General features: G+C 50.6%; 2 protein-coding genes across 2 annotated transcripts; one reads left to right on the top strand and one right to left on the bottom strand.

The window, feature by feature from the left end:
- Positions 1-113: 113 nt before the first annotated feature.
- On the bottom strand, positions 114-13,968 carry snrka (SNF related kinase a). The gene is made up of 8 exons (XM_057044592.1): positions 13,754-13,968; positions 12,313-13,021; positions 7,328-7,469; positions 4,535-4,747; positions 4,126-4,260; positions 3,083-3,281; positions 2,929-3,020; positions 114-2,857 (listed from the first exon to the last, which is right to left on the bottom strand). Exons 2-8 carry the CDS (start codon positions 12,899-12,901, stop codon positions 1,720-1,722), a joined length of 2,508 nt encoding a protein of 835 aa, XP_056900572.1. The 5' UTR covers positions 12,902-13,021; positions 13,754-13,968; the 3' UTR covers positions 114-1,719.
- A 1,482-nt stretch (positions 13,969-15,450) lies between these two features.
- On the top strand, positions 15,451-23,468 carry pomgnt2 (protein O-linked mannose N-acetylglucosaminyltransferase 2 (beta 1,4-)). The gene is made up of 3 exons (XM_057045515.1): positions 15,451-15,530; positions 15,659-15,730; positions 20,352-23,468. Exon 3 carries the CDS (start codon positions 20,424-20,426, stop codon positions 22,215-22,217), a length of 1,794 nt encoding a protein of 597 aa, XP_056901495.1. The 5' UTR covers positions 15,451-15,530; positions 15,659-15,730; positions 20,352-20,423; the 3' UTR covers positions 22,218-23,468.
- Positions 23,469-25,422: the final 1,954 nt, after the last annotated feature.

The following is a 25,422-nucleotide window of genomic DNA, read 5'->3' as shown; positions in this document are numbered from 1 at the left end:
AATGGATCTGCGTTAGCTGCTTTCTCAGTCTCTGTAGAACGCTGTTGTTTGGGTGGTGTGGGCGGGGCTTATCGTGAGTTTGACCACGCCCACAGAAGCAGCCAGACACCAGGTGTGAGACAGTTTTACACACTTTTATTCTGGATATTAACATAGCTATATGTTACTTCTGACAACAGATATCACCTACAGAGTAATACACAGGGGAGTTTCTGTTTTTTCATTCTTTTTTTTTTGTTTCGTCCCAGTAACGTATCTGAGGCGGATTCTCTCGCCGAAACACGGAAACACATGCACGTCATTCACCTGAATACAGCCGAGTAAGACGACGGTTGATGGGTAGAGTTGGTTCCTCCTCGCACGCGTTTGTTTCCATCCCCGACACTCGTACAGTGACTATTATAAGGCTAGCTTGCTGCCCTTGGCAGCGCGCCGTATCTACAAACGTATTTACATTTGGTTTTACCGTCAGACACCAACCCAGAGAGGAAAATATCAACGTAGCTTTCCTTTGTTTTTAAACCAGTCCGGCGGAAAGGCCTCACAGGCCCAGAATTAAAATAAAAAAGTTTCTGTACAGATAGCTGCAACACATGGTATAGCTTATTGCCAATGCCCTTAAAGAGTTTCCCCATTTCCCCTTTTCCTTTGCCTTTAAAGCTGTAATTTCCTCTGACACAGGTGTGTGTGAACGTGCACACAAGTGTGTGTGAACGTGCGCACACGCGCTCTTCCTCCGATCGATCCTCACGCAGGCCTCGGTCCATATTTTACAACAGCAGTTCACTCGAAAAATGTACAAATTTTAAAAATAAACTTTACTTTTTTTTTTTAACATACTGTATTTACATACCGGACACGCCCCCGCGCGTGCGCTGAGCTTTGGGTGACGCCAGGAAGCCGGTGGAGGTGAACGGCTGACAGCAAACGCACGCTAACTTTAAAAAAATAAGAATTTTAAATAGATGTTCAGCAGTAACGTATCCAAACCCGTCGGTGGTTAGCATTATAGTGCCACAGTATCAAATATTATGGTCTGTCTGTTACCACAGAAGAGCTTCACTCAATTAGGAAGGTGAAAAAAAGTCCGAATTTAGACAAAAAAGAGACACAAATTTAGATGATAAATATCGATAAAAGCAACTTAAAACATCTCAGTGCAATAAAGAGTGGAGGAGTGTTTGTGGAGCTGCTCGCTTCTCCCGCCCGACGCTCCGCCGCCGCCAAATGTTCGGCCAAGTCACAAACGTTCACGTCTGCTCGTCGTCACTATTGATGCTACAGTTACCTAATAATGGTGTCGATGGGCAGCAGGTCCAGACGGTCGGGTGGCGAGGACGACAAACGACGGGACCGAACCTCCACAGGGAAACTAAGTCGATGGAATTTCTTTTTCTTTCCCTCTGAACTCGTGACGCTTCCTCTACTTTCCCAACATGTTTAAAATAAGTAAAACTCTTAAATTTGGGGATGTTTTTTTTCCTGTGAGGTGCTCTTAGCTTCAGGAGTGAGTGACTCCACAGTGTTTTCTATGGTGTCAAATTAAAGCAGCACGTTAGCGTCGTAAACCTGTGTTAGCTGCGCTAACATGGCGGCAAATGGAAACAAGCGAGCTAACGCCGTGTTAGCAGGAAGCAGCAGGATGAGCTGGAATCGTGTGGAGCAGTGTATCTGACATGACGCCCTGCGTGGTTGGTTCTGATTGTGGTGGGCGGGGCTTCAGATGACCTGGCAGCAGCTAGCCGGAGCGGAGGTGCACAGCAGGCCGTCCCTGGCCCCCCCCCCACGCTGGATGTTGACGGAGATGGTCTTCTCGTACAGAGGTAGTTGAAGCACGCTGTTTTTCAAAGCGCTCAGGTTGCAGTGAGCGTCCCTGCTCAGCGGCGCCCCCTGCGGGCCGGGGCGGCCGTGCGGCGCCGTTTTCCGCGAATGGTGCTGAGGTGCGGCGGTGGTGGGGAGGGTGATGGTGTCCAGGCTCCCCATGGAGCCGATGCACATCCTCCAGGAGGATTTCTCCTGGATTTTCACGCTCCCTCCTGAGAGGCTGTGAGGGTGGATGATGAACTTGTCCCCCCTCCCTCGACCCCCCCGCCCGCCGCGGTGCTGCTGCAGCTGCGAGCTCAGGCACAGGCTCATCAGCTTCAGGCTCTCCACCAGCTCAGAGCTGCGGCTGGCTGCGCGGGACGGGCGGGGGGCGGCGCCGAGGGAGGGGTCGGAGGTGCTACTATTGTTACAACAGCTGGAGGGGCTGTCCTGCCCCCCTCCGCCTCCTCTGCCGCCACCTCCGCTGCTGCTGCCGCCACCTCCTCTGTTCCCGTCGGCCCCAGGGGGGCTTCCTCTGTCTGGTCCAGACGTCCCCCCTCCCTCGCCCGGAGGTTTACTCTGGCCGGAGCTGCTGCCGCCCCCGTTGCCCCCGGAGCTGCCGGGCGGCCCCTCGCTACTGTCCCTCCTGTTCCAGCTGTAGCTGAAGCCCGAGTCTTTGTCCAGGCGCCTGCGGTGGCTCTCCGAGTCGTCGTCGCTGGTCTCCGAGCTGGAGCAGGACGACCCCCGACCCTGGCTCTTACGCCGGTGGTAGCGCTTCTGCGTGGACCCGGGGGACGAGGCGGCGCTGGAGCTCAGGTTGGCGGGGTTTCCGGCCATGTTCATCTTGAGGCGGCTGAGTTTGGGTGGGAGCCCCTCGTCCATGTCGAAGTCGTCGTCAGACTCGCCCTCCTCCTCGAATATCTGGTTGAGCACCGGGGCGCTCTTCCTGGAGGTGAGGCGGTTGGTGATGGAGGGGGGCTTCCGGCGCAGGATCACCTGGCTCGGGAGAGGAGACGGGTCCTGCTCTTCCTCCTCCTCCTCGTCCTCCTCCACCCTGGAGGAAGAGAACAGAGTTGAAAGGAGCTGTGGCCACGTGGGACTGTCGGAGGTTCAGAGCTGCCACACCTGAACAGGCAGGTTCTCTGCTTGGGTCCAGCCGAGGTGGATGGCGTGGGCCCCCTGGTGGTCCCGGACCCTGAGCCAGCACAAGAGTCCCCCTAAAGAGAACCGGTTAAAGAGGCTGTGTGCGCCCAGGTGTGAACTTTTAGAGACAACGTACCAGCACCATCGGCGCCGCCGCGTCCGTCACGCTCTCCTCCCTCCGGCCCAGCTCCATCAGGCCTTTGGGCCGATGTCCGTTCAGCAGGTTCTCGGCGCTCCGGGCCGGAGACTGGGGGCCTCCGGCGTGTGAGATGGAGGATGCGGCCAGGCTGCCCTCGATGTCCTGGTGCATGTCCACCCTGGTGGGCCATGACTGCCTGCAGAGACCAGCACGGGTGTCGAGGTCCAGCTCTTAATTTGGGCCGTTTTGTGTCGATTCATAACTGATCCGAGGAGAAACCTCGGCCCAGTTGGTCCCAGACCACCCACAACACGCAGATATGCTCTATTTGGGACGTGAGGCCCACTGGTCTGCAGCAGGTAGCGCTCTGGGATGTGGGTCAGGCCGGCTGATCGGCACTGGTTCTGTTCCAGCACGCTAATCAATGCTCTCATGGATACGGCTCAGGAACCACGTCTCTGGAGTTGTAACCGTGCGTACGGAGATAACGCAGACGTGACGGAGGCATTAGAGTAGCAGGTGATAAAGGCCCGAGTTGATGTTTAAAGCTTCTCTGCACAGCCGAGGAACGTTGGCGGTGTTTCCCAGCTGGGCTCCAGTCCCCTCTTCCATATTTGTTAATCTCTTCCTCTCAGAACGGCGCTCTGTCCAACTCTCCTCTCTAACGAGACAAATGTTGGCACGGAAACAGCAAGGAAGCGCTGAGGAGAAGGGAAACGAGGAGCCCAGTTTTCAAACCGTCTGACTAACGATGGAAAATGGGAACAGCGACCTGCGTTTGTCCAAAAATGGACATGGAACCTTCGGAGACTTGAGGAAGCGCCTGGACCAAGAGGAGCCAGACGGGTCACTTCCGTCCATCTCTGCTAACGAGATGACTGACGGCTGTCGGGGTTTCCTACGCTCGTTAGAAAGGGCCCAGCTTAATACCGACAAAGTTACGCAACCTGTGCAGCAGCGGTGGCCTGAGGAGACGTGGGGGGACCTTCTGTAAACCCGCCTCATCAGCAGAACCCTGGAGAAACCTCTTTGATCTGTACCTGAACTGTGCTTTGATGTTACTGGGGCTGGAGGAGCGGTTCTGCACCTCCTTCTCTTGCTTCTCCCTCAGGATGCGCTCGGCCAGCAGGTAGTAGGTGGCTGTGATGTGGTTGTACTTGTTGGTCTCCAGCGCCCTGAAAGGACAGGCACGCCATCAGGACGCGGGAAGACCCCCAACCCACATCGCGGTCCAGTTCCTGACACAGCCAGAACCCTTTGATGAAAGCAGCCACCCTCTCGGTTGCCGTTTGTCGGCGGGCCTCGCCTGTGTGTGTGTGTGTGTGTGTGTGTGTGTGTGTGTGTGTGTGTGTGTGTGTGTGTGTGTGTGTGTGTGTGTGTGTGTGTGTGTGTGGTGTGTGTGTGTGTGTGTGTGTGTGTGTTTTACAGAGGTATTAGGGCAGGACGTACTCCACTATGGCCTCCCGGTCTGCGATGTCTCCCAGCACCATCCTCTGGATGATGCTGTTGTGCTCCTCCTCCGACAGGTTCTTGTGCGACACCAGTGGCGTGTTGTACTTGGTGGCGGGGGACGGGTCCACCCCCTGCAGCCAGGCGTGACTTTCGATCTCTTCCAGCGACGCTCGCTGCTTTGGATCCCTCTGAAGCATGCGGTCGATCAGGCTGAGGAGGAGCAGAGACGAGACAACAAATTGAAAACCTGGCTGTAAATCTTTAGAGGCGTTTGCCCACGTGCGACCCGGAGACAAACAGAACCAGAACCCTTTAGCGCTTGACCCGCTTAAGGGAAGGTGAAGCAGCGGCTGCAGCTGCTCTGATGGAATCGACGGTGTGGAGCTGCAGCTGGTCATCCTAGATCCAACAAATCACGCGGCTGAAAGCGAGAGATTGCAGTTTAACAGGATTATCTGGGATCCGGATTCTGGGGAAAGACAAAGCATTGTGGGTCCAGACGTTGTGCTACGGCAGGAAATAGCTGTTAATCTGAAGTGAGAGCGGATGAAATGAGGCCTAATCCCAGTCTGTAGTGAATTACAGGACCCTCCATTGGGAATGGGACCATTTGACTGGTAAAATGCTACTTTGTCCTTTTTAAGGGAAAAGGACAAAGAGCTGAAATCAGGGAAACAACAGGCCGCCTACGCCTTCACAGATATAGAGCTGAGAAAAGCTGCACAGCCCAGCTGAGCCGTTAGCTTTACTAAATCCATCCTTAAGTTTGGTGTGTGAACACACCATCAGAGGGACGCCACCGGCTGGCGGGCTGGGGAGAGCGCCGTGCGCCTGCCTGTCTGTCAGCCGCGCCAGCGGGGGAGGAGTGGGATCGAACTTCCCCGAGGACGACGACCAGCAGCGAGTGTGACGACGGGAGCAGCGGAGCGGCATGAAAGAGCCCGACCACCTGCACACCTCTGTCGATTCAGGCGCCACGGAGGCACTCGCAGACTTGAATCAATACAGAAGCGTCAGACGATGCTTGATGTCATCCGTAAATGATGCCGAGAAAACGGGAGCAGCGGCAGAAGGGAGTCACGGCGGGATCCCACCAGCTCCATTAACGTACATTCCTAAATCACCTAGATTAGCATTTCAGCTAAACCATTTCCACTTGTGTGTTCCGTCAGATGTTGCTTATTTTTAATGTTTCCCAGCCTCGGGGCGGCAGAAGGGAGTCAAACCTTGTGTGAGACATCCCAGCAGTGTTAGCGCGCGAGCGTTAGCGCATGAATGCAACGGCGCCAGAAAACTGGGCTTCATCCCAGCTCTGACACGTCGAGAGAGAACAAGAGGGTGAGCGTTTCTGCATCTCATCCAAGTTATGTGCACGTTAACCGCTGAAGAGGAAATGTTCTGGTTTAGCCACTGATCAGAAAACATGGACAGAACTGTATAAAAACCCACAACGAACCGCTCCGGCTGAAGTCAGAACCGCTCACGTGGTCTCGTGGCTGCTTTGTTCCCACAGCTTCCATTTCCTGGCTGATTTAAGAAGGTGGCCGACGTCCTGGACGGCATCCGGCCCGTTTAAAACGTGGCTTTCTGAAATCTGAGCGCTTAAAATAGTGTAAATAGGCAGAATCTGCTTTTGCTGGACGGCAGCGGCGTGACTGGACAGTCTGACAGCAGCACGCCGTGTTCTCCACGCCCTTTTGTCTAATTCCGAACAGAATCGAGCTAAAAAGCGCCAGCTGCACCATCCCGTTTATTTTCAACCCTCGGCACAAACCCAGCACTTCGTTAGGTTTCTAAATCTACTCTTATTAGTGCAAAATGAAGACAGCTATTTACTCGGTCCAAGATCGTTACGCAACCACCCTCTGACTGGCCAGACTGGTTTGGAGTGTGATAGGTGCAGGAAAACTGCTGGCAGGGATTTTGGGCTCTTCCGGCTACAGCCTGGAATCGATTAGCGCGTTCCGGACAACTAAAGCATCCCAATGCTGCCTCGTCCTTCAGCTCAGTCCGGAAGAATCGGGCTCGGGGGGGGGGGCTGGATCTGGTGTCCAGATTAATCAGCATGATTCCAATTACAGTGGGACCTCTACTTACGAAATTAATTGGTTCCGGAAATTGTTTCGTAACCTGAAAATTACGTAAGTAGAGACGCGTTTTCCATGTAAATGCCCTAATCCGTTCCAAGCCCCCAAAAATTCAGACATAATTTTTTTTATAAATCATAAAAATGCATCAAAACATGTAACAAATACATGTTACAATTAGATTACCACACAATAAATGTATGAATTCAGTGCAAGGCTTCTCCAGGAACAAATGAACTTTATTACAGGCTAATTTTACATGAGTAAATTACTAGCAACGAACGTCATTACTAGCAACGAAACGTTAACACTTGTGGCAACACCGCCATCTAATGGACAAACATACGAACACCCAGAATAAATAAACGCTGGGATACACACAAACTTGTACATATTGACGTCCCTCCTAGCCAATGGGATGACAGGAAGATGCTAGCGCAGCTACAAGCATGTTTGTGTTCGCTAGACTCCGCGAGCTGCGAGTAGCAGCGATAGCGTATTTTTGCCTTTCGTATCCTGAAATTTCTTTCGTAACCAGAGGAAATATTTTCCCGTTGAGTCGTTTCGTAACCTGAAAACTTTGCATGTAGAGACGTTCGTCAGTAGAGGCCCCACCGTACTCCATTTAAAGGCAACACAAACATCAACGGGAGCCGATCAACAACAGCAGGAACGAGCTAATCAGAGAAAAGTGAAGACTCACTCTTTGCAGGAGCCGGAGACCCGGGCCGGAACCGTGTATTTGCAGTCCATGATCATGGTGAGGGTCTCGCTGTCGTTGGCTTCCTGGAACGGCGGCTGGCCGCAAACCAGCATGAAGAGGATCACGCCGAGGCTCCAGATGTCTGAGGCCGAGAGAGAGATGATCAGATTTACAGGGGGACAACAGCAGGGATAAAAGGGCGCCAGGAGCACGGCTGCGAGCGCGGTGCTGCCAGGATCATCAGCAGGCGCCTAAACATGGGAAGTGCTGATGGAGAGGGGGGAAACCCGAGACAGATGTGTTGGAAAATGGTTTTCCATACTCCGCAAAGCGGCTGTGACAGGAGACGACAAAGACGGGAGGGAACGTTTACAGGAAGTGAGGTGCAGAAATGCCAACGTCTTCACAATCTGTGCACAATTACCCCGTTTACGTCAATAAATCAGCTTGGATGGACCTCGACTCGGCCTGTGGAAGTTTCTGAGTGTGTGAGTGTGTGGGATGTTTCCCGTCTTGAAGCGGTTCTGCTCCAGCCCGGATGTTTCATTAAGCATGAAGATGAATGCTAATGAACCCCCCGGGAGGAGTCGCCGCTCCCGCTCCACGCCGACGACTCACAACCGTTTAATCGCTACACCTGGCAGCCGGGCTGAAGGAAACCGGTGCCTAGAAAGAGAATCTAGGTCGGAACAGAACAATCTGTCATCTTCCTGTGGGTTTGGACTTTGCAGCGCTCCGCCTGGATGCGGGGGGGTTTCACCAGAGACCCTCACAGGCAGCGACACTCGGAGGCTTCCGGCCTGGACCGAACCCCCACGAGTTTGAGAGGGAGCTACCCCATGAGTGTTCAGGTTGGATTGATTGGACCTGGATCACCTGAGCTGAACCTCCCAGAGGATCCGACGTGCTGTCAGGAGGAAGAGCAGGAACCAGAACCAACAATCCAATAGCAGCGCTGAGGGTGTCAACTATAAACACCACCCCTGCTCTGTTCTGTCACCACTATTGAACACCCCCACACACACACACACACACACACAGTGCACACACACACACACACACCTCTGTTGTTGGCAGGTGGTTAAAGTGACAGCAGCAGATCCACTTCAGATCCACTCTGTCAGATACAGATGGGATCAGGTAGCAGACTTCTGTCAAGCAGAACCTCTCTTCTCTTTCACACACACTCACACTCAGACACACACACACACACACTTACACACACTTACAAGGATAACCTTTCAGCCCATTTGAACAGCGACGGGCCATCATCCGGCTCCATCTTTAGGGTTCTGAACCATCAGAGGGGTAATTAATGAAATGAACGCAGATCTTTGCTGGTCTGGCTGTGACGCAGGCGTCTGTCTGTGTTTGAGCCCGGTCAATATTCCAGGAACAATATTAGATTAGTCACATTTTATCAACCTAAACCTCAATCAAGGTCCAACACTCACATCCCATCATAAATTCAATGATGCCTTGACCCTGCACACGGGCCAGCCTGAGGATGTGACCCAATAACCTTCTGGTCCATTATTACCTGACCTCTGCTCTCTCTGATCCACCAAACAAGTTCTAAATTCTGTGTTTCCACAGTAATTCCAGCAGATTATAATCTGCAGAAACAGGGTGTGACGAGATTATCAACCAAGTCTGCACCTTTGACGACCTTTGAACTCTCAGGTATCTGACACACACCACATCTGCAGGAGGACCATGTGGCGGTGCACCTACGCCCCCTAATCCAGTGGCTGCTTCACCACAGCCCTCCGTCTCTGAGCCAGTCTGAGGATTTACCGCTTCTGAGTCCAAATACGGCGCTGAAGGAAGCGCAGCAGCGACGCCGACGTCAGCCGGGGGGGGGGGGGGGGGGGGACGAAGGAGGAGAGGAGGAAAGGCAGGTAGGTGTCGGTTTAGATTAACTCAGGAGACCACACTTGAGCACATAAGAAAAACCAAGGCAGAGAATGTCGCTGATGGAACGTGGCACGAGTCGCGTGCACGTACATAAAACGCTGGTTCTGATCCAGTCCCACGGGGGCAAACAGGTTATGGTGAGAGGAGATGAGCTGCTGCCCAATATGGAGGAAACAGCTCTCGTCCATGCTAACTTCCATTAGCATGAGGCCTCGAGGCGCTTCCTTTGCTCCAGATACAAAAGAGACATTTACTGAGCGAGTTAGGATCTTCCAGAAGAGCCCGAGGAGCTTTCATTTCCATCTAAGAGGAACCAAACTCTCATGAAGAGTTCTCATGTTTACGCCTGTCAAAGACGGCTGGAACCGACGCAGAGCCGTTGACCTCCACCACAGAGGAGCGGGACCACATTGGCACGCAGCTTCAGAGCGTTTGTTCCCATAGCAACCCCCTCCACCTCAAATCATAGGCTGAAAGGGCCCCCTGGCAAATGGTTCCACACGTGCACACAGCAGTTCATAACAAGGCCGTGAGTTGCTCTACCCTCTATCGATCTGGCGGCGGGCAGTCGCGGCGCGTGCGCCGGGGCCCAGACCAGATTTCACGTTTACGCCGCCGGTGTGACGGAAGATGCAAAAACACAACCGCTGCGTTCCCAACGCCTGCTTCAAACCTCGCCATCGAAGGTGCTCAGGCAGCTGAAAGGACCCATAACAGGCAGAACCTTCTGTTCCAGACCCAAAAATGGTCAGAGAGCACATCAGGCCCCATCTTGTCCCAGTCTGTGGTTATAGTTGTACACCAATGTTGGCGCACACACACACACACACACACACACACACACACACACACACACACACACACACACACACACACACACACACACACACACACAGGCTGCCCGTCTCCTCACAGTGAACACAACAGCTTCGTACCAACCGCCTGAGGGTCCAGGAGCGTTTAGTAGCCGGGGGCTAGTACCCCCCCCCCCCCGCGCACGCGCTTGGCGTTGTCTACCTCTGGTTATTTGATTCCACAGAAACATCCCAGTAAAACTGGGAACCAATAAGGCAAACTGGGGGATCTGGGAGATCACTGGCCCAGCGTCTCATCGCCATGTACGATAGCGCTTCATTAGCATCCAGGCTGCAGTGATGCGGAGACCAACCCTCTCTTGCTGTTCATGGATGACTGGACGGAATAATCATACCTAATTACCCTCCTTTCCCTGACTGTTTACCCCCCTCTGTCCACTCGCGATGTAATAATAGCCCATCCAAGAGCTCCCACATCGGTTAAACATTGACAGAGATCAGGGAATGTCCGTATGGACCGACAGAGGCAGTCACCACAGAACCATCCTCACGGGGGGGGGACCTAAACGGTGGCTGAAGCAGTTTCCTGGATTCTTGCACGCTGCATCGCTGTGAGCGAGCGTGTGGCCATCCAGGTGACGGCTGTCATCGGTCCTGATCGACCGGTTCTTCTGCCATCGGTGGCTACGAGGCTCCGCAGGACAAATATAGCAGAGAGGCTGCCGTGAGTGTGTGTGTGTGTGTGTGCAGTGTGTGTCAACAAACACTAGTTTTCACTGTCATTGTCAGGAAAATAATCATTACTGTTATGATTAATTGGTCTAACACTGGTCTCTCTGCCCCAGACTGGGACCGAGGATGCAAATAAGAAGCATTTTTCTTCATTTCCTGATTATTGTGAACACTCCTGCAGCAACATCACCTCTGTGGAGGTCAGGGTTTCACTTTCCCCCCTCAGCAACAAGCATCTTTGCTTTAGAGAGCGTGGACGCCACACACCTCCACCTGAGCACGACACACGGGCCCAAATGTCACATCAGGGTTTTAACGTCTGATACCGAACAATAAAATGATCCAATTATCGATCAGAAAGCAAATGCAGGCGCTTCAGAAGAGGAGCTATTTTATTTCTGCTGGGATCAAACCCTATAGACAACAAACGCAGGGTTGGGGGGGGGTTCACATCATCTCCAACACACACAGCCTAGAATCCCCTCAGCCTGTTCCTGAGCACTCAATCAGGGTGATCCGTGCACGTTGAGCAGAGCGCTGCTGCGTATTTACACATGTAGGCTAACTGGTTTTGTTCCCAACTAGTGATTACTTCTCTCTTAAACCTTGGATGGAATTCTTTGAAATGTCCTTTTTTCCTTCCAACACCAAAGCTGTGCTTGAATATATTTTCTTTTTCTTTCTGTACTAAAACAATAATTTTTAGGACACAATTATTGCTTTATTAATAGCGAAAACAATATTTTTTTTACTCCAAAATGCTTTCAGATGCTTTTATTTTGTGATTTTCTTTCATCCTGTTTCCCCGCCATCCGGGGAAAAGGGACCTAAACACACCGTAGGATAAAAATACATCAACAGAAGCTCGGGATGCTGGACCACATGTCCTCCCTACTTCTGCCTGAACTCTGACAGGAAAAAGGAAAAGGACACAGAAATAGAAAACTGCCTTCAGAAGCCGTTTCGTCTTTACCCCAGTTCTGGAGCCGGACGGACCAAAACAGATAGGAACGGCGCCAAAGCGGAGACCATCGTTCTGACTGTGCTCAGTCGGTTCTCATAGAAAATCAATGAGGTAGCTCATTCGGTGTAGAGGGACGACCACAGACACCGCTGCTACTGACCTTGTAGCGCACGACAAATGACCAGCACGGTGTTTAGCGTTAGCCGCAGGCGGCGCGGCCCTGGAACAGACAACCGGATATTTAAAACCCGAGCAAGTGCGCACAACCTGCTGCCTGAGCGCAAAGTCGTGGGTAATGAGCCGTTCCCAGCACGCGGCAGCTCGTGGCTTCTGTGGAGGCGAGGTGTTGAAGCCAGGTGAGACTGCAACGTGTGAAACAGGTGCTAGCCGTGTCTCTGACTCTAGCCCGGCAGCGAGAGAAGCTTGGCTGGTGCGTAGCCATCGCATCCATCCAGCTCAGCAGATGAAAAACACACCGCCAGCGTAAAGACTTCCTGCACACTCTCGTCGCAAACTTTTGCCACTTTAACCCCAACACATTATCCATCTTTACTCACCCACAGCGGGAGCGTCGTACTCGTCGCCCAGCAGTATTTCGGGGGCAGAATACGCCAGAGATCCACAGCTGGTGGTCAGTTTTTTGCCCGGCTGAAACTTGTTACTGAATCCAAAGTCGGTGAGCTTGACCAGTCCCTGTTTCTCGAAGAACACCACGTTTTCAGGCTTCAGGTCCCTGTGCACCACATGCAGGCGGTGGCAGTAGGAGATGGCGTGGACGATCTGGGCAAAATATTTCTTAGCCAGGTCTTCATTCAGACCTTCCTCGTGTTTCATGATGTAATCAAACATGTCGCCGCCGTCCCCCAGCTCCAGGATGAGGTAAAGTTTCGTCTGGGTGTCTATCACTTCGTAGAGGCGCACAATATTGGGGTGCTGAACAAGCTTCATGCAGCGGACCTCCTGGAACAGGTGTCCCGTGGCCACCGTGTCCAGCTTGGTCTTATCGATCACCTTCACCGCCACCTTCTCCCCGGTGAAGACGTGGCGGGCCAGCTTGACAACAGCAAAGTGGCCACGGCCCAAGGTCTTGTCCAGGTCGTACAGGCCTGCGATCTTGCCATCGTAGCCCCGCTTGAAGCCTGCCATAGCTGGAGAGGGCGATGGGGGAAAAGAGCCCCCCCAGCACGCAGGGGCGCCTTGGCGGAGTGGTGTGGGTCGAGCTTAGTTCACTTCATCAAAGGCTGAAAAAGCCATGGCTCCAACTTCCTGCACAGTGACACACAGAAAACTTATTTTCAAAGCCTGTGGTTTCCTAACCGGAAACAGGCTGATTCATAAACCGATTAAAACAATCCGAATAATGTGCGTACAATGTGAAAATACTCGTTCCTCCGCCATCTCCCTGACAGCAACAGCAACCAGAGGCTCAATTAAAGTGGCTGTGTTGGTTTCATGAAAGCCAACCACAAAACCATTAAGGAATTACTCGAATCTTCCTGGTAGTTTGACCGAGGTGTTGTTTGTTTTGAGAGGATGGCTGCAGCCTCGGCTTCCTTACGGAGATGCGCTGCCTCGTGTTATTGGGAGGAGATCGGCAGAACTCGATCACATATAAAATATTGGTTCTCCACAAGCACTGTATTCGGTGTCAACGATAGCAGGGCCCGGGAGTGAGCTGCACGACGGGCCCGGCGGTAGCGCCAACATGACACGTTAGCCTGCCGTTACCAGAGGCTAGCTTCTTGTTCATTGAGCGCTCCAACCTTAGCTCCGCGGGTTAGCATCTTTAACCGCGTCCCGCATCTAACAGCACAACAGCAACGACGAAATCGTGCGATATTAATCCGTACTTTAAGACAAAACGCAGAAGCTGTGCCCAAACGGGCGCTGCTTTAATGCCACACAGCTAGCACGTTAGCATGTAGCGGGCTAAAGTTAGTACGGCGGACTTCTCCAGCTTTCCTTCGGTAGACCTAAAGCTACGTGTTCGCTCCTTACCGGGCGTCTGAGATTCTTCGCGGGCTCAACGCCGAACGTTGTCGCGAAATATCAGAGGAGACGAGTGTAGTACCGCCTCTTCGTGGTGTCCGCGGCACTCGTTGGGTGCCTGTGCCCAGGGTTCGTCCGTAAAACGAGGTATTGCATCGTTGGCAACGGCTGCCCAGCTCTGAATCGCCGTATCCTCCCAGCCGAGGCTGTGGAGCCGTGATGCTGCCTTCAAGTGCTTGAATAAGTGTCGGCAATTCTCATTAATACGTCTGCCGTTACGGCTGACACGCCACTCCTCACCGTTCAAGTGACAAACACAATGTATAGACACTATTAGGCTCAACTGTTACTGCGGTAGAGAAAGTTACTACTCAACATGTTTTCTTGAGAGCTATAATGACATTCGTTTAATTATAATGCTACACTTGAAATTGCCTGTCTGGGACAAAAAATTGATACCTGAAGGCAGCATAACAGCATCACCCACCGCAAAGTGCTATGACGTCAAATGCATTGTTTTGGACGAGGATTGTTGATCATGCTATTCACACAGAATAAATAATAATTGGTCGGTGGACTTAACGCCAGACTTTCGTTGTTCTGAGATTTCTACTGTCAACATTTGTTTCAGTCCATTTTGCTTGCAGGGTTGGTTGATCTTCCAAATAAAGGAGGCACAGTGACATCTACCGTGGACTAAACAAACATGTGTTTTCATTCTCAAAGTGAAATGGTAATTCCTTAATTGTTCCCTAATTGTACCCAAATCTTTTATTTCAGTCTTTTTATTTCAACCGTGAAAATTAAATGTCCACGAAAATTTACAGTGCAGCTCAGGTTTTGTGGCGTCTCTCTGCGGATGAATTGCGAGTTTCATTTTTAAACCTATGCTGGACTGTTATGCTGCCTCTATTTATTTGTTATATCGTGAATTTGAAATGAAACACGCGACAGATGTGCGGCACAAGCATTAGTGGCTGTTGTGGTTGCACTTCTTTTTCTGAACACTAGATGGAAATGTAGCCTCATATTGAGATATTTGCTGTATTTACAGCTCTATTAGAAAATAAAGAATGATAGATTAGTTATTTTTATTTAGTTTTAATTCAGAATTGTTTTGTGATCTTATAAATACCACGTTGTTTTTTGATCACCACTACAATCTGACTTCAAACAAAAGCATAAGTAAGAAATTCAGGTCTATAATGCCTTAAAAAAATAAACATGGTCTTTTTCATCGCTATTTGTAGTTCACCATGTGGATAAACGCAGGCCCAGTTAACTTTTTTTAAAATGTTTTTCTCAGGTTTACTATAGTTTCGCTTTTGAATAAACTGACAGCAACTGCAACACTGCTGAGGAACAGTTAAAAAAAATAATTTTTTAGTAGAAAAATCTTACGTGAGGCAAAATATAGAGAGAACGTCTTGACCCAAAAAGAGACTAGTGTCCAAAATATTTCCAGAAAAAAATCTTATTTTACTCAACTTTTACACTTTTTTCTGACTGACTGAACGGAACCAGTGTTCGTGCATTACAGACGTTATTTGCACCATTTCATTTTGACTAAAACCTAATTCGGTGTTTGGAAGCCAGCTAAATAGAGCGCATGAATTTGAAACGAGAATCCAAAGGCTGTCTCTTATCGCGATGTTTGACAGCGAGATTTCCCCTGGAAGTGGGAGGAGCCTGCAGGCGGCGCACAGTCGGTAGTCCAGGCAGCAGCCCCGGCTCCGTGTGGCGGCTAGGCTAGCCCGTCAACCCCGACAGCCCGGCTGAGCCTGGGGTAAGGTGACGACCGAACAGACCGCTGCATTTTAAAGAAACGCGCCAGTCTCAACCAGTTCTTGTTATTTTAATTCAAACGTCGCGTGTCTCGTCTCTGTATTGGACCGTTTCTGCGATATACTGAAGGAGATGCTGCCCAAGTGAGCTAACGTTAACCTGTCTAAGGAGGGAAAAGCAACCTTTCACCTGAGACCCAAGGTAAGAATTCCTCTTCTGAAAATGCATTCTACTTTTTATTGACAATAAAGCAATCAGAGCCCTGTCCGTCTCGAAGCTGTGTGTGTGCGCGTGCGTGCGCGCGCGCGCGTGCGTTTCGGTGTGAGAGAAGCTTCCAGATGTCAACCAGTTACAGTTTAATCACTGGCGTGTTGTCACTTCTGAAAACTGATGGTGTGATAAAGTGGGTGAACCGGAGTGTTGCAGCACCACAGGCGTCCTTTTAAATTGACCTCCTTTCGTGCGCGATTTATGATGAAGATACCAACAACCCGACATCAAATGTGGAGGAAAGATCAGTTTAAACCACTAAATCCTGTTTAACCCGCACGCTGGAGCTGGAAAAACACTATTTGATAGATAAAGAGATCACTCTTTCAATATTTTCCTGTGCTGTGTGTTAAAGTACAGTTCATTCATCCGTTTGCTTGAATAGGAAGCATATTTCCTTTCAGTACCTTTTGTTAGTGTTTGTGCATTATTTATGACTCTTTTAATGTGTAATGTGCTGTAATCTCCGTATGTAGGAGTAAATATAATATGCGACAGCTGCGTAGACGATGTCACATCGGCAGCTCATCTCTGAGGCTGACTTCCAGGTTAGGAAACATCTGGATTAAATGAGATGGGTATTTGAGTAAATGAGATGATTTAATCAGTTTTGTCGAAAAGAAGAGATTCATGTGGGTCTCGTGTCAAGTTTGCCTTTTTTTCCCTGCTCGACTCTTCACAAATAATTCAGAGCTTCATTTTTTAGCAACGTTTCGCTGCGCTGAAGAGGCGAGATGAGCAGAATATATCAGTTCTGTTTGGATCTCCCTGCGTGCTTGTTTAAAGAATCTCTGATGAGCTCTCACAGTTCTGATGCGCGGCTGTCAGGGTGGAGGTGTTAACACGCCGTGTGAACTTCAGCGCAGGTAATGCATCAAGTTCAGCCGCGTTTCACTGGATCATCAGGTCCACCACAGATCTGTCACATCGGCTGACCTTGGCTGACCTGCAATAGTTGGATTAAATCATGGAAAAAGAGCCTTTTTCTTTGGTTCTGCAGGCTGACGGCAGCACAACTGCACTTGTAATGGTAAAATATGCAGCAGGAGTGCAGAGCTGCGCCCGTTGGGGGGTTCAGGGGGGGGGGGGGGTTCAAATGCTGACGGTGACCTCGTGGCTTCCTTCACACCTTTGTTTTGAATGTACCCGGATCTGTCGGGAAAAGGCCACAGGTTCATTAGCCCAAAAGTTGCACAGGCTCGTCTGCCCAACCATCTCAATCCAACCTTTGGCTGTAGAATGTGTTGCCATGGCGACGATCCTCATCATCTCATGATGCACCACAGGACCGTCACAAGAGGACGTTTAATCCCAAAAATATTCCGTGCTCTATTATCTGAGCCAGACTGAGGTGATTCTGAAAGAACCAGAACCAGAACTCAGTCTGGATGTGGTGCTTCTAGAAGTCTGTCTCCTATAGGAGCCAATGTCAGCTCTGGAACTTCTATTTCTGTCCTGCTGCTTGTTTCTGGATACCGCCTCCTGTCCTGGGGCACTGCTGCTGCGGTGAAAATGCCCTTCTCTCTCTCTCTCTCTCACACACACACACACACACACACACACCACACACACACACACACACACAGTTTGTCTCGTGTCCAGTGGGAGAAGAGACAACACAATGTCAGCCATGTTATGATACTATTTGTAACTTCAGCACAATTTAGGGAGAAAACAATCAATATTATTTCCAGTGCAACCAAGGAAACTCCAACCCTGTATTTTCAGCCTAATTTTCACTTTAATTTCGAGAACTTGGGGGGGTTAGAACCTGCCCAGCATCACACAAGAACAGAAACATTCTTAAAACACCTTTAAAGCAGCGAGGCATTGAACACAGAGTGGTTCCTGACGCCCAGCAGCTGCTGCACCTGCCTCACTGAGAAAGCTGCTCTCAAACATGAGAAACACCAACCAGCTCTTCTTTGTAACGGAAGCTAATCGCTTGGATTATAAATCCTCTGCAGATTCACACTCAACTCCAGGTGCTAGATCCAGCCTGACAGGCCAGATCAGCAGAGAGGGAATATGTGGTCAATACCAGAAGACAAACTATCCAGAGCTCTTTGGGTTTTCATTTCTTTAGGCTCAGCCTCCATCTTCTGAAACCAGTGATCAACTTGCAGTTATTTTTCCACCCAACGTTCCAGGCAACATTTGGGAATCCATAACTGGTTCAGTCTGACTCCACATTAAAGGACTTAAGTTTTAAATGTGGAACGTGAGGTAGGAGGCAAAGCTCCAGCGTTTTATGGTTGCACAAGGGCTAAAAATGGGAAAGACATAAACATTTGATTAAAGTAACAGAGAGAAGTTGACTTTATTTCCAGTTTTTGAAGAGGAAGCTCTAAATAAAGAGTTTGCAAGTAAAAGAAATGGAGAAACTCCAGAGGAAGGAGGTGGGACAATGTGAGGAATGTTGCTCACCACTGCTGCCACCGCTCAGAGCTGATGTCGCCTCTCCTCTCCTGTACGCCCCCACCCTCCGCCCACCCACCACCCCCCTCCCGCCTCTTTAGCTGCAGCTTTCCAGGATTCTCATTAAAATGCATGAGACCTTCTGGACTTCCCCCCACGCAGCCGTTCACATCATCATCAGGGTGGTTCTTATCTCTAGAGCAGACACACGTGCTAACCAAGCCAGCACTGAGGTAGCCCCCCCCCCCCCCCCACTCAGGCAGTGTGCTGGTCTTAAACTGGTTTAAGTTTAAGGAATAAAGTAATCATGGAGCTCAGAAACAAAGAGAACGGAGACCACCAGGGCTAAATCATGGTGCCTCCAATATGATCTGGACCACCACCCACTGGTCCCCTGCAGGCCATCAGCATCAAGTGGCCACAGCGGGGGGGGGTTCTGCTATAAAACAGCAACAGCCTGATAGGGATGGAGGCCATAATCATGTCTATGGTCACGAGGTGAAGAACACCCACCCAGACTGAACTTGGAGACATGAGCGCTGTAGAATAGTGCAGTTATTTATATTGGAAATGAATCATTTGTGGTTAAGGAGGGGCCCTGCTGTCTAAAGCAGAGGTGGAGGGAGGATAAACCTCTGCAGCTCTGGGAGGGACAGAAGCGTACAGCTCGTCTGGAATGATTGTTATTAATGTCCCAACTGTAGACGCATTTCGAGAATAGCTTTTCAGCTGAGAGGTGCAGCCCCCTCAAGGTCACCTGCGGTGCTGATGTGAGAGCCACATCCTGTCTGACCAGACATTAACCAGCAGAAGCAGCCGAACCGGTCCAGCTCAGATGGTGTCGGTCTCACGCCAGGACCCGTGTCAGCTGGAGCCCGCTTGAGATGGGACAAAAATCAGACGGTCACTTAACGACTTAACAGCTCGGAAATAGAATATGGATGTTGGACTGTCCCCTGTGTCCGCTGGGCTCAGAGGACGGCTCTCGTTTCATATTTGATTATATTCAGAACCCCTGCAAATCGACCTTTACTTAATTGGACCATTTCAGCTATCATGTGGAGCCGGGTGGGGGTGGGGCGCTATCGTGTGTCACTGCTGACATGATAGGAAACCTGCGGGTCTTCAAGGTCAGGTTTGAATTCACACGAGCGCCTCAGATTACAGGACTGTATTTAGAACTTCCTGAGCAACCTGAAAGCTGCTTGCGCCGTTCTGCTTCTCTAATTTAAATCATGTAAATGAAGCTGTCTCACACGCGCTGCCGTTCCGTGACATTTCCGAGGTTTTGGTCCCTCGGCTTGCTAGAGGACACTGGCGTCCCCCGCCCAGTGGAAGCCAGTGTGCAGCGGGAGGGATTAAGCAGCGCCGCTGGCACAGCTAGCATCACGCTGGCCTCGTCCTCGGGGACAGAAAGAACATACGGGACGCCGGCCTAATGTCAGTTACACAAGCGGCCTCCTCGTCACACTTAATTTCGCCCCGTTTGGGCTGCACGTCCACGGCCTAGGACAACATTGGCAGCGTGAAAATCAGCAGAAACCTTTGCACCGCAGCGGATTCACGGTCAGCGAGTGTGGAGGATATAAAGGCGCGGCGTGTCCTCCGTTTGAGTCAGGCAGGAAAACAAGATCGTTGGTGCATGTCGGGACAAAGGTATGAACGCGACCTTTACAGAGACATTGTATTCAGGGACATCCGGTTTATTAATCTGGAGTTCTAGTCCTGCTGAATGAAGACGGACGCGTGTCAGAACGGGATGGACATGCAACAGAAGATGCACAAAAGTTACCATCCGGTTTAGTTTGACCTGATTTAGTTGATTTCCCAGCAACGGATTCGTCCACCTAGGTCAGGAGGTAGCAGTTGTGGGTATTTAGCAAGCGAGCTGCTCATGTTTGGAGGCAGCTGCTGGTCATTAATGGTCGGCCTGATTCAGGGGCTCTGAATGACTCGGTTGTTCCCCGTATGCAGATGAGGAGCGCTGACAGCAGAACTGTCCTGCGCGCTGCGGTGATCCGCTTCAGCGCGTCGCCAGTGTGACTTGAGAGCTGCAGAGTGTTGATTCTCTCTGCTCTTTATGCCGTTTCTTTGATGTTAACCTCGTTTCCTTTTATCTCCTCCTGTTCCGAAGCCTGGCTCGGCGGCGGATGCCTCGTCTCCCTCTGGCGTCGGAGGGCAGCTGGAGTCGGGAGGCGCGGCAGTGATGTCGGCGGCGGGCTGCAGGATGAGTGTGGGCACGCTCCTCAACGGGCTGCTCGTCTCCATAGTTGCAGCGCTGCTTTGGAAGTATTCCAAACTGAGCGAGCACGCGGCCCTGCTGGAGGAGGAGCTGCACATGACGCGGCAGTCGCAGGAGCTCTCGCAGGCCCACATCGACTACCACGTGGCCCTGCAGGCGCTGCAGGAACACGGCACGCGCATGGTCTGCACCGGCAAGATGCACACCGACCGCATTTGCCGCTTCGACTACCTGTGCTACTGCTCCGAGGCAGAGGAGTTCGTCTTCTTTCACTCCAATTCCTCCGTCATGTTGCCCAACTTGGGCTCCCGGCGCTTCCAACCGGCCCTCCTGGATCTGTCCTCCGTGGAGGATCACAACACCCAGTACTTCAACTTCCTGGAGCTCCCAGCTGCTACCCTGAGGTTCATGCCCAAACCGGTGTTCGTACCCGACGTCACGCTGATCCTGAACCGCTTCAACCCCGACAACCTGATGCATGTTTTCCACGACGACCTGCTTCCAGCCTTCTACACCATGAAGCAGTTTTTGGACTCGGACGAGGATGCGCGCCTGGTTTTCATGGAAGGTTGGGAAGAGGGGCCGCATTTCGAGCTCTACCGGCTTCTCAGCAACAAGCAGCCGCTGCTGAAGGAGCAGCTCAGGAACTTTGGAAAGCTCATGTGTTTCACAAAGTCCTACATTGGCCTGTCCAAGATGACCACCTGGTACCAGTATGGCTTTGTCCAGCCGCAGGGGCCCAAGGCCAACATTCTGGTCTCTGGGAACGAGCTCCGGCATTTTGCCAAAGTCCTCATGGAGAAAATGAACATCACACGGGCGGCAGGTGGCGAGAAGGACCAAGGCAACGCTGAAGATGAGAAGACCAAGGATGAATACATCGTGGTGTTCAGCCGGTCGACGACCAGGCTGATCCTGAATGAAGCCGAGCTCATTATGGCTCTGGCGCAGGAATTCCAGATGAGGGTGGTGACGGTGTCCCTGGAGGAGCAGAGCTTCCCCAGTATCGTCCAGGTGATCAGCGGCGCCTCCATGTTGGTCAGCATGCACGGAGCTCAGCTGATCACCTCACTGTTCCTCCCTCCCGGAGCCGTCGTGGTCGAGCTGTACCCCTTCGCTGTCAATCCAGATCAGTACACCCCCTATAGAACACTGGCCTCCCTTCCAGGAATGGACCTCCACTACATTCCCTGGAGGAACACGGAGGAGGAGAACACCGTCACCCACCCAGACAGACCCTGGGAACAAGGCGGCATCGCTCACCTGGAAAAGGAGGAGCAGGAGCGGATAATGGCGAGCAAGGACGTCCCCAGGCACCTGTGCTGCCGCAACCCAGAGTGGCTTTTCCGCATCTACCAAGACACCTTAGTGGACATTCCGTCTTTTCTAGAGGTGCTTCAGGAAGGGGTGAAGGCAAAGCCCCTTTTGAAGAAGTCAAAGCTGTCCAGCACGCTTCACCCCGGCCGGGTCAGGGACCCCCAGTGTCAGACCTCCGTACAAACCAGTAATGAGGCTAAACTGACCGTCTCCTGGCAGATCCCCTGGAATCTGAAGTACCTGAAGGTCAGAGAGGTGAAGTACGAGGTGTGGATTCAGGAGCAGGGAGAGAACACCTACATGCCTTACATCCTCCCCCAGCAGAACTACACTTTCTCAGACAACATCAAGCCCTTCACCACCTACTTGGTGTGGGTCAGGTGCATCTTCAACAAGAACCTCCTGGGTCCCTTTGCAGACGTTCTCATGTGCAGGACGTAAACGGGCGGCAGCACTTGGACCCAGAACTCAGCAGATTTATTCATGTGCAGAATAATTTATGGAGATGATCTAGTATTAGTCCAACACTGGTTCCTGACCTTTTCCAGTATGCAATGTAGCTTCTCTGTGGACAGCAAGAGACTTTTTTTTAACCTTTTCTGATGTCCTCTGGTTTAGCGGCTGGTTTAGCTGTTGCAGTTACCTACATTGTTGTTTTTTTAAACCAAAGTAACCTTTTACACAATGTTATTACCCCAATATTTAATTAAACTGGTACCACTATCCCTGCAGTCAAGGACAGCGTTCTTCTGATGACGGCTTTTTACCCTGAAAGCAAAAAAAAAGAGCTATAATTTATGGACCATTTTGTGACGTTTTCTCGACTTTTACAACTATTCAACAGCGTAAATAAATGAACGTTCTGGAATTTATGCTAATTAAATCAGCAGAGAGTGAATTTATGAGGCAAGGCTGTAATTAGTGTTTCAGTCCTTGGCAGCGAGTTGGCCACATATTTAACACTGATGTTCTCATTAAAGGCTCATTTATGCTCTTTGTTTGGGAAAAGGTGTGCGTACAAACACCGGAACAGGAAATGCTCAACCAATAGGTGTACATTTAAAAACCTGTGAAGTGTCAACCGCTTGCATCAAAAACAAAACCAGATGATTTTTCAATGTGGAAAGTCAGCGGTTTTCCCAACAGTTTATTTTTTAGTTAATTTCTAGCTAATTATTGAAATTATTGTGCAATTTGTGCCTCACAGGTGCCCCCTGGTGGACAAACCTCTCGAATATCCTATGTAAAAAACAAGCAAACGTGTATCGCATAAAACTGGACCATTTTCCCAGTAAATTCCCAGCATCCACCTCCCCATCGTCCATCCACAGCCCGATCACAGGATTTGAATCGGAAGCTTTATTTAAAAAGGTCTTAGACGCACAGCAGCAGCCGGTTGTCGGAGCTGTGAAGGTGGAATAAAACTGACTCCCAGTGACGTTTGTGCCATGTTTTGGTGATGATGTGAACCTTCTTGATACTTTTAATGCTTTTATTTTCTTTACCGTGATGTAATATTTTGTCCTCTTTGTCCTTTTAATGCAGTTTTTCCACAAAGTTCTCAGATGCAGTTCAGAGATGTAGGATGTTGGTGGTTTTCATGTCTTGTGTTGCATCCATCAAGTGTTTTTGGTTTTTTTAGGAAATAGCAGAGTTTTATGTCAGTGGTTTAATAAAGAAGTTTATTTCTTACAGTGTCTGATTTGTTTTTATATTTTCAGGGGAGAATCATCTTACAAATTCCATCAAAAGGTTCATTTATCCCATAAAGATCAATTTCTATTGTTCATTGTCTCAATGTTGTTGCTACCGGCTGGAAGACCTTGGGGGAAAAATGTCACGCTTTCATGCGCATTTATGTAGAAACAGAGAAAACGTTAAAAGAGCTGAAGGCGGACGTGCGGCCAGAGCTGAGACTCGCTCCTCTCCTCAGCTCCCACAATGCTCTCTGCTCCCTGGGCTATTTTCTGCTAGCTTAACCGCAGAGACGAGATGGCGCCTGACAGGTGCAGATGGGCGGCGCTCGGCTAAGTGACAGTGGCCTTCAGTGGAGCAGCTCTCAGATGGACTGCTGCTGTGTAATGGAGTGTGTGTGTGTGTGTGTGTGAGAGAGAGAGAGAGGAAGGGGGTGGGGGGTAAATGGACCTGAGCCTCGAATAAATTCCAGATCCGTTCTTACACCTGAGCAGAATAACGACACGCTGTGAGACTCCGCTGGGAAAGACGAGGTCCAGGGTTTTCTTTGCAGGGATTAAATATTTTAGCGGGTTTCTCCAGCATGTTTAGCGTCATTAAAGGTTAAATCAAATCCGACCTCAGAGCAAAATCTGAGCTGCTTTGACTCCTTAGACTGGAGAATCGTGGAGCTAAACAACAGAAGCAGGTCCCAACGCATCCGTTTGGAATTCATCCCGCTCCTCTGGAACACGTGGCGGTGGCGAGGAAGGCCGGGAGGTTAAGCTGCGTGTATTTGAAGTGGTGGTTGCGCCTCATTGACTCTCCCTTTCTTCTCCCATCGCTCTCTTCATCTCTCCTTCGCTCCTTATCTCTTTCCTCATGCCGGCTCTTTGAACTGAGGCTGAAGCTTCCCAGGGTCTCTGGCTCCATTTCTCTTTTATTCCTCCTCTTTGATGTGTGTTAAAAGGTTAAGGTGACTTTGCGGCTTGGTTCAGGTTGCAGAGGGTGGAAGGTTCTGGTTCTGGTTCTGGTTAGGAGTGAGTGCCGTAGGTGAACGTTACTAAATCAGAGGTCAAGAGTTCCATGTCATTAAACTGATCCTCTTGTATGTGTAGAAGTACCTGCACGTTTTGCAACATGGTGACGTGCACAGCGTGCTCACGTGCCATTTCTACCATAAATGACCCCTGTTCTACGGGTGTTTGCCCCATTTTGCTCACAGGTGAGGATGAAAGATGGCTGCTGAGTCGGCACTTCTGTCCATCTGCCTCCATCTATCCTTCATCCAGCTACTTTACCCTCCGAGCTGGTGCAGAAGACACACACGCGCGCACACACACCTTTCTGCCTACCTAGGGAAGAGGTTTGTTGTTATGGATACAGACAGAAATAAAAACTGTGAGAACTATGAATTATTTCAGCGAGGTGGGCGGAGCTACAGGACCAGATGAGGCCATTGGCTGATGGATCCAACGGCAAAAAAGGAGATTACTTTAGATTCAGTAATGAGGACTGAAAAATTGATGAGGCCTTTAGAGGTCCGAGCAGCAGAAATGGAAATAAATTTAGGTTTTACAAGCTCTGGGTTATTCCAGCTGTCGGGCGGCCATTAATATTTCAGCCTGCAGATGAATGTGAGCTGCTGCACCTCATCAGGACTGTCTGGCTTTCCTTAAACATGGCAGATGCTGTCCCAGTATAACCAGTCCATTCATCCACTGTCTCAGTACGAGACATTAGCACCGAAGGCTAATTAGAGTTGATCATCTTTAAGGAGAAACCCAGCAAAGCTAACAAAGACACTGATGCAGCTAATGCTGCTCACGTTGGGCCTCTCAACTGACAACGGAACATGTGAGTGATTCTGAAGTCGGCGTTGAGCTAGCAGAGCTCTGAATGTTGGCGCCGCCTCTGCTCCTTTGCCCTCCAGCTGTTCCCAGTCTGCAGAGACCAGCAGATCAGTGACAGT

The sequence above is a fragment of the Takifugu flavidus genome, chromosome 10 (genome assembly GCF_003711565.1).
Source record: "Takifugu flavidus isolate HTHZ2018 chromosome 10, ASM371156v2, whole genome shotgun sequence".
Lineage (NCBI taxonomy): Eukaryota > Metazoa > Chordata > Actinopteri > Tetraodontiformes > Tetraodontidae > Takifugu > Takifugu flavidus.
This window is presented reverse-complemented; position numbering and strand designations above follow the sequence as displayed.

Bases quoted from the DNA above. Each gene is read 5' to 3' on its own strand.
- snrka (XM_057044592.1), bottom strand. From the start codon at position 12,901: ATGGCAGGCTTCAAGCGGGGCTACGATGGCAAGATCGCAGGCCTGTAC. The intron at 4,261-4,534 runs GTACGTCCTGCC...CTGTCCTTTCAG, and splicing joins GACCGGGAGGCCATAGTGGA to GGCGCTGGAGACCAACAAGT. The intron at 3,021-3,082 runs GTACGTTGTCTC...GGTTCTCTTTAG, and splicing joins CGGCGGCGCCGATGGTGCTG to GGGGACTCTTGTGCTGGCTC.
- pomgnt2 (XM_057045515.1), top strand. From the start codon at position 20,424: ATGTCGGCGGCGGGCTGCAGGATGAGTGTGGGCACGCTCCTCAACGGG.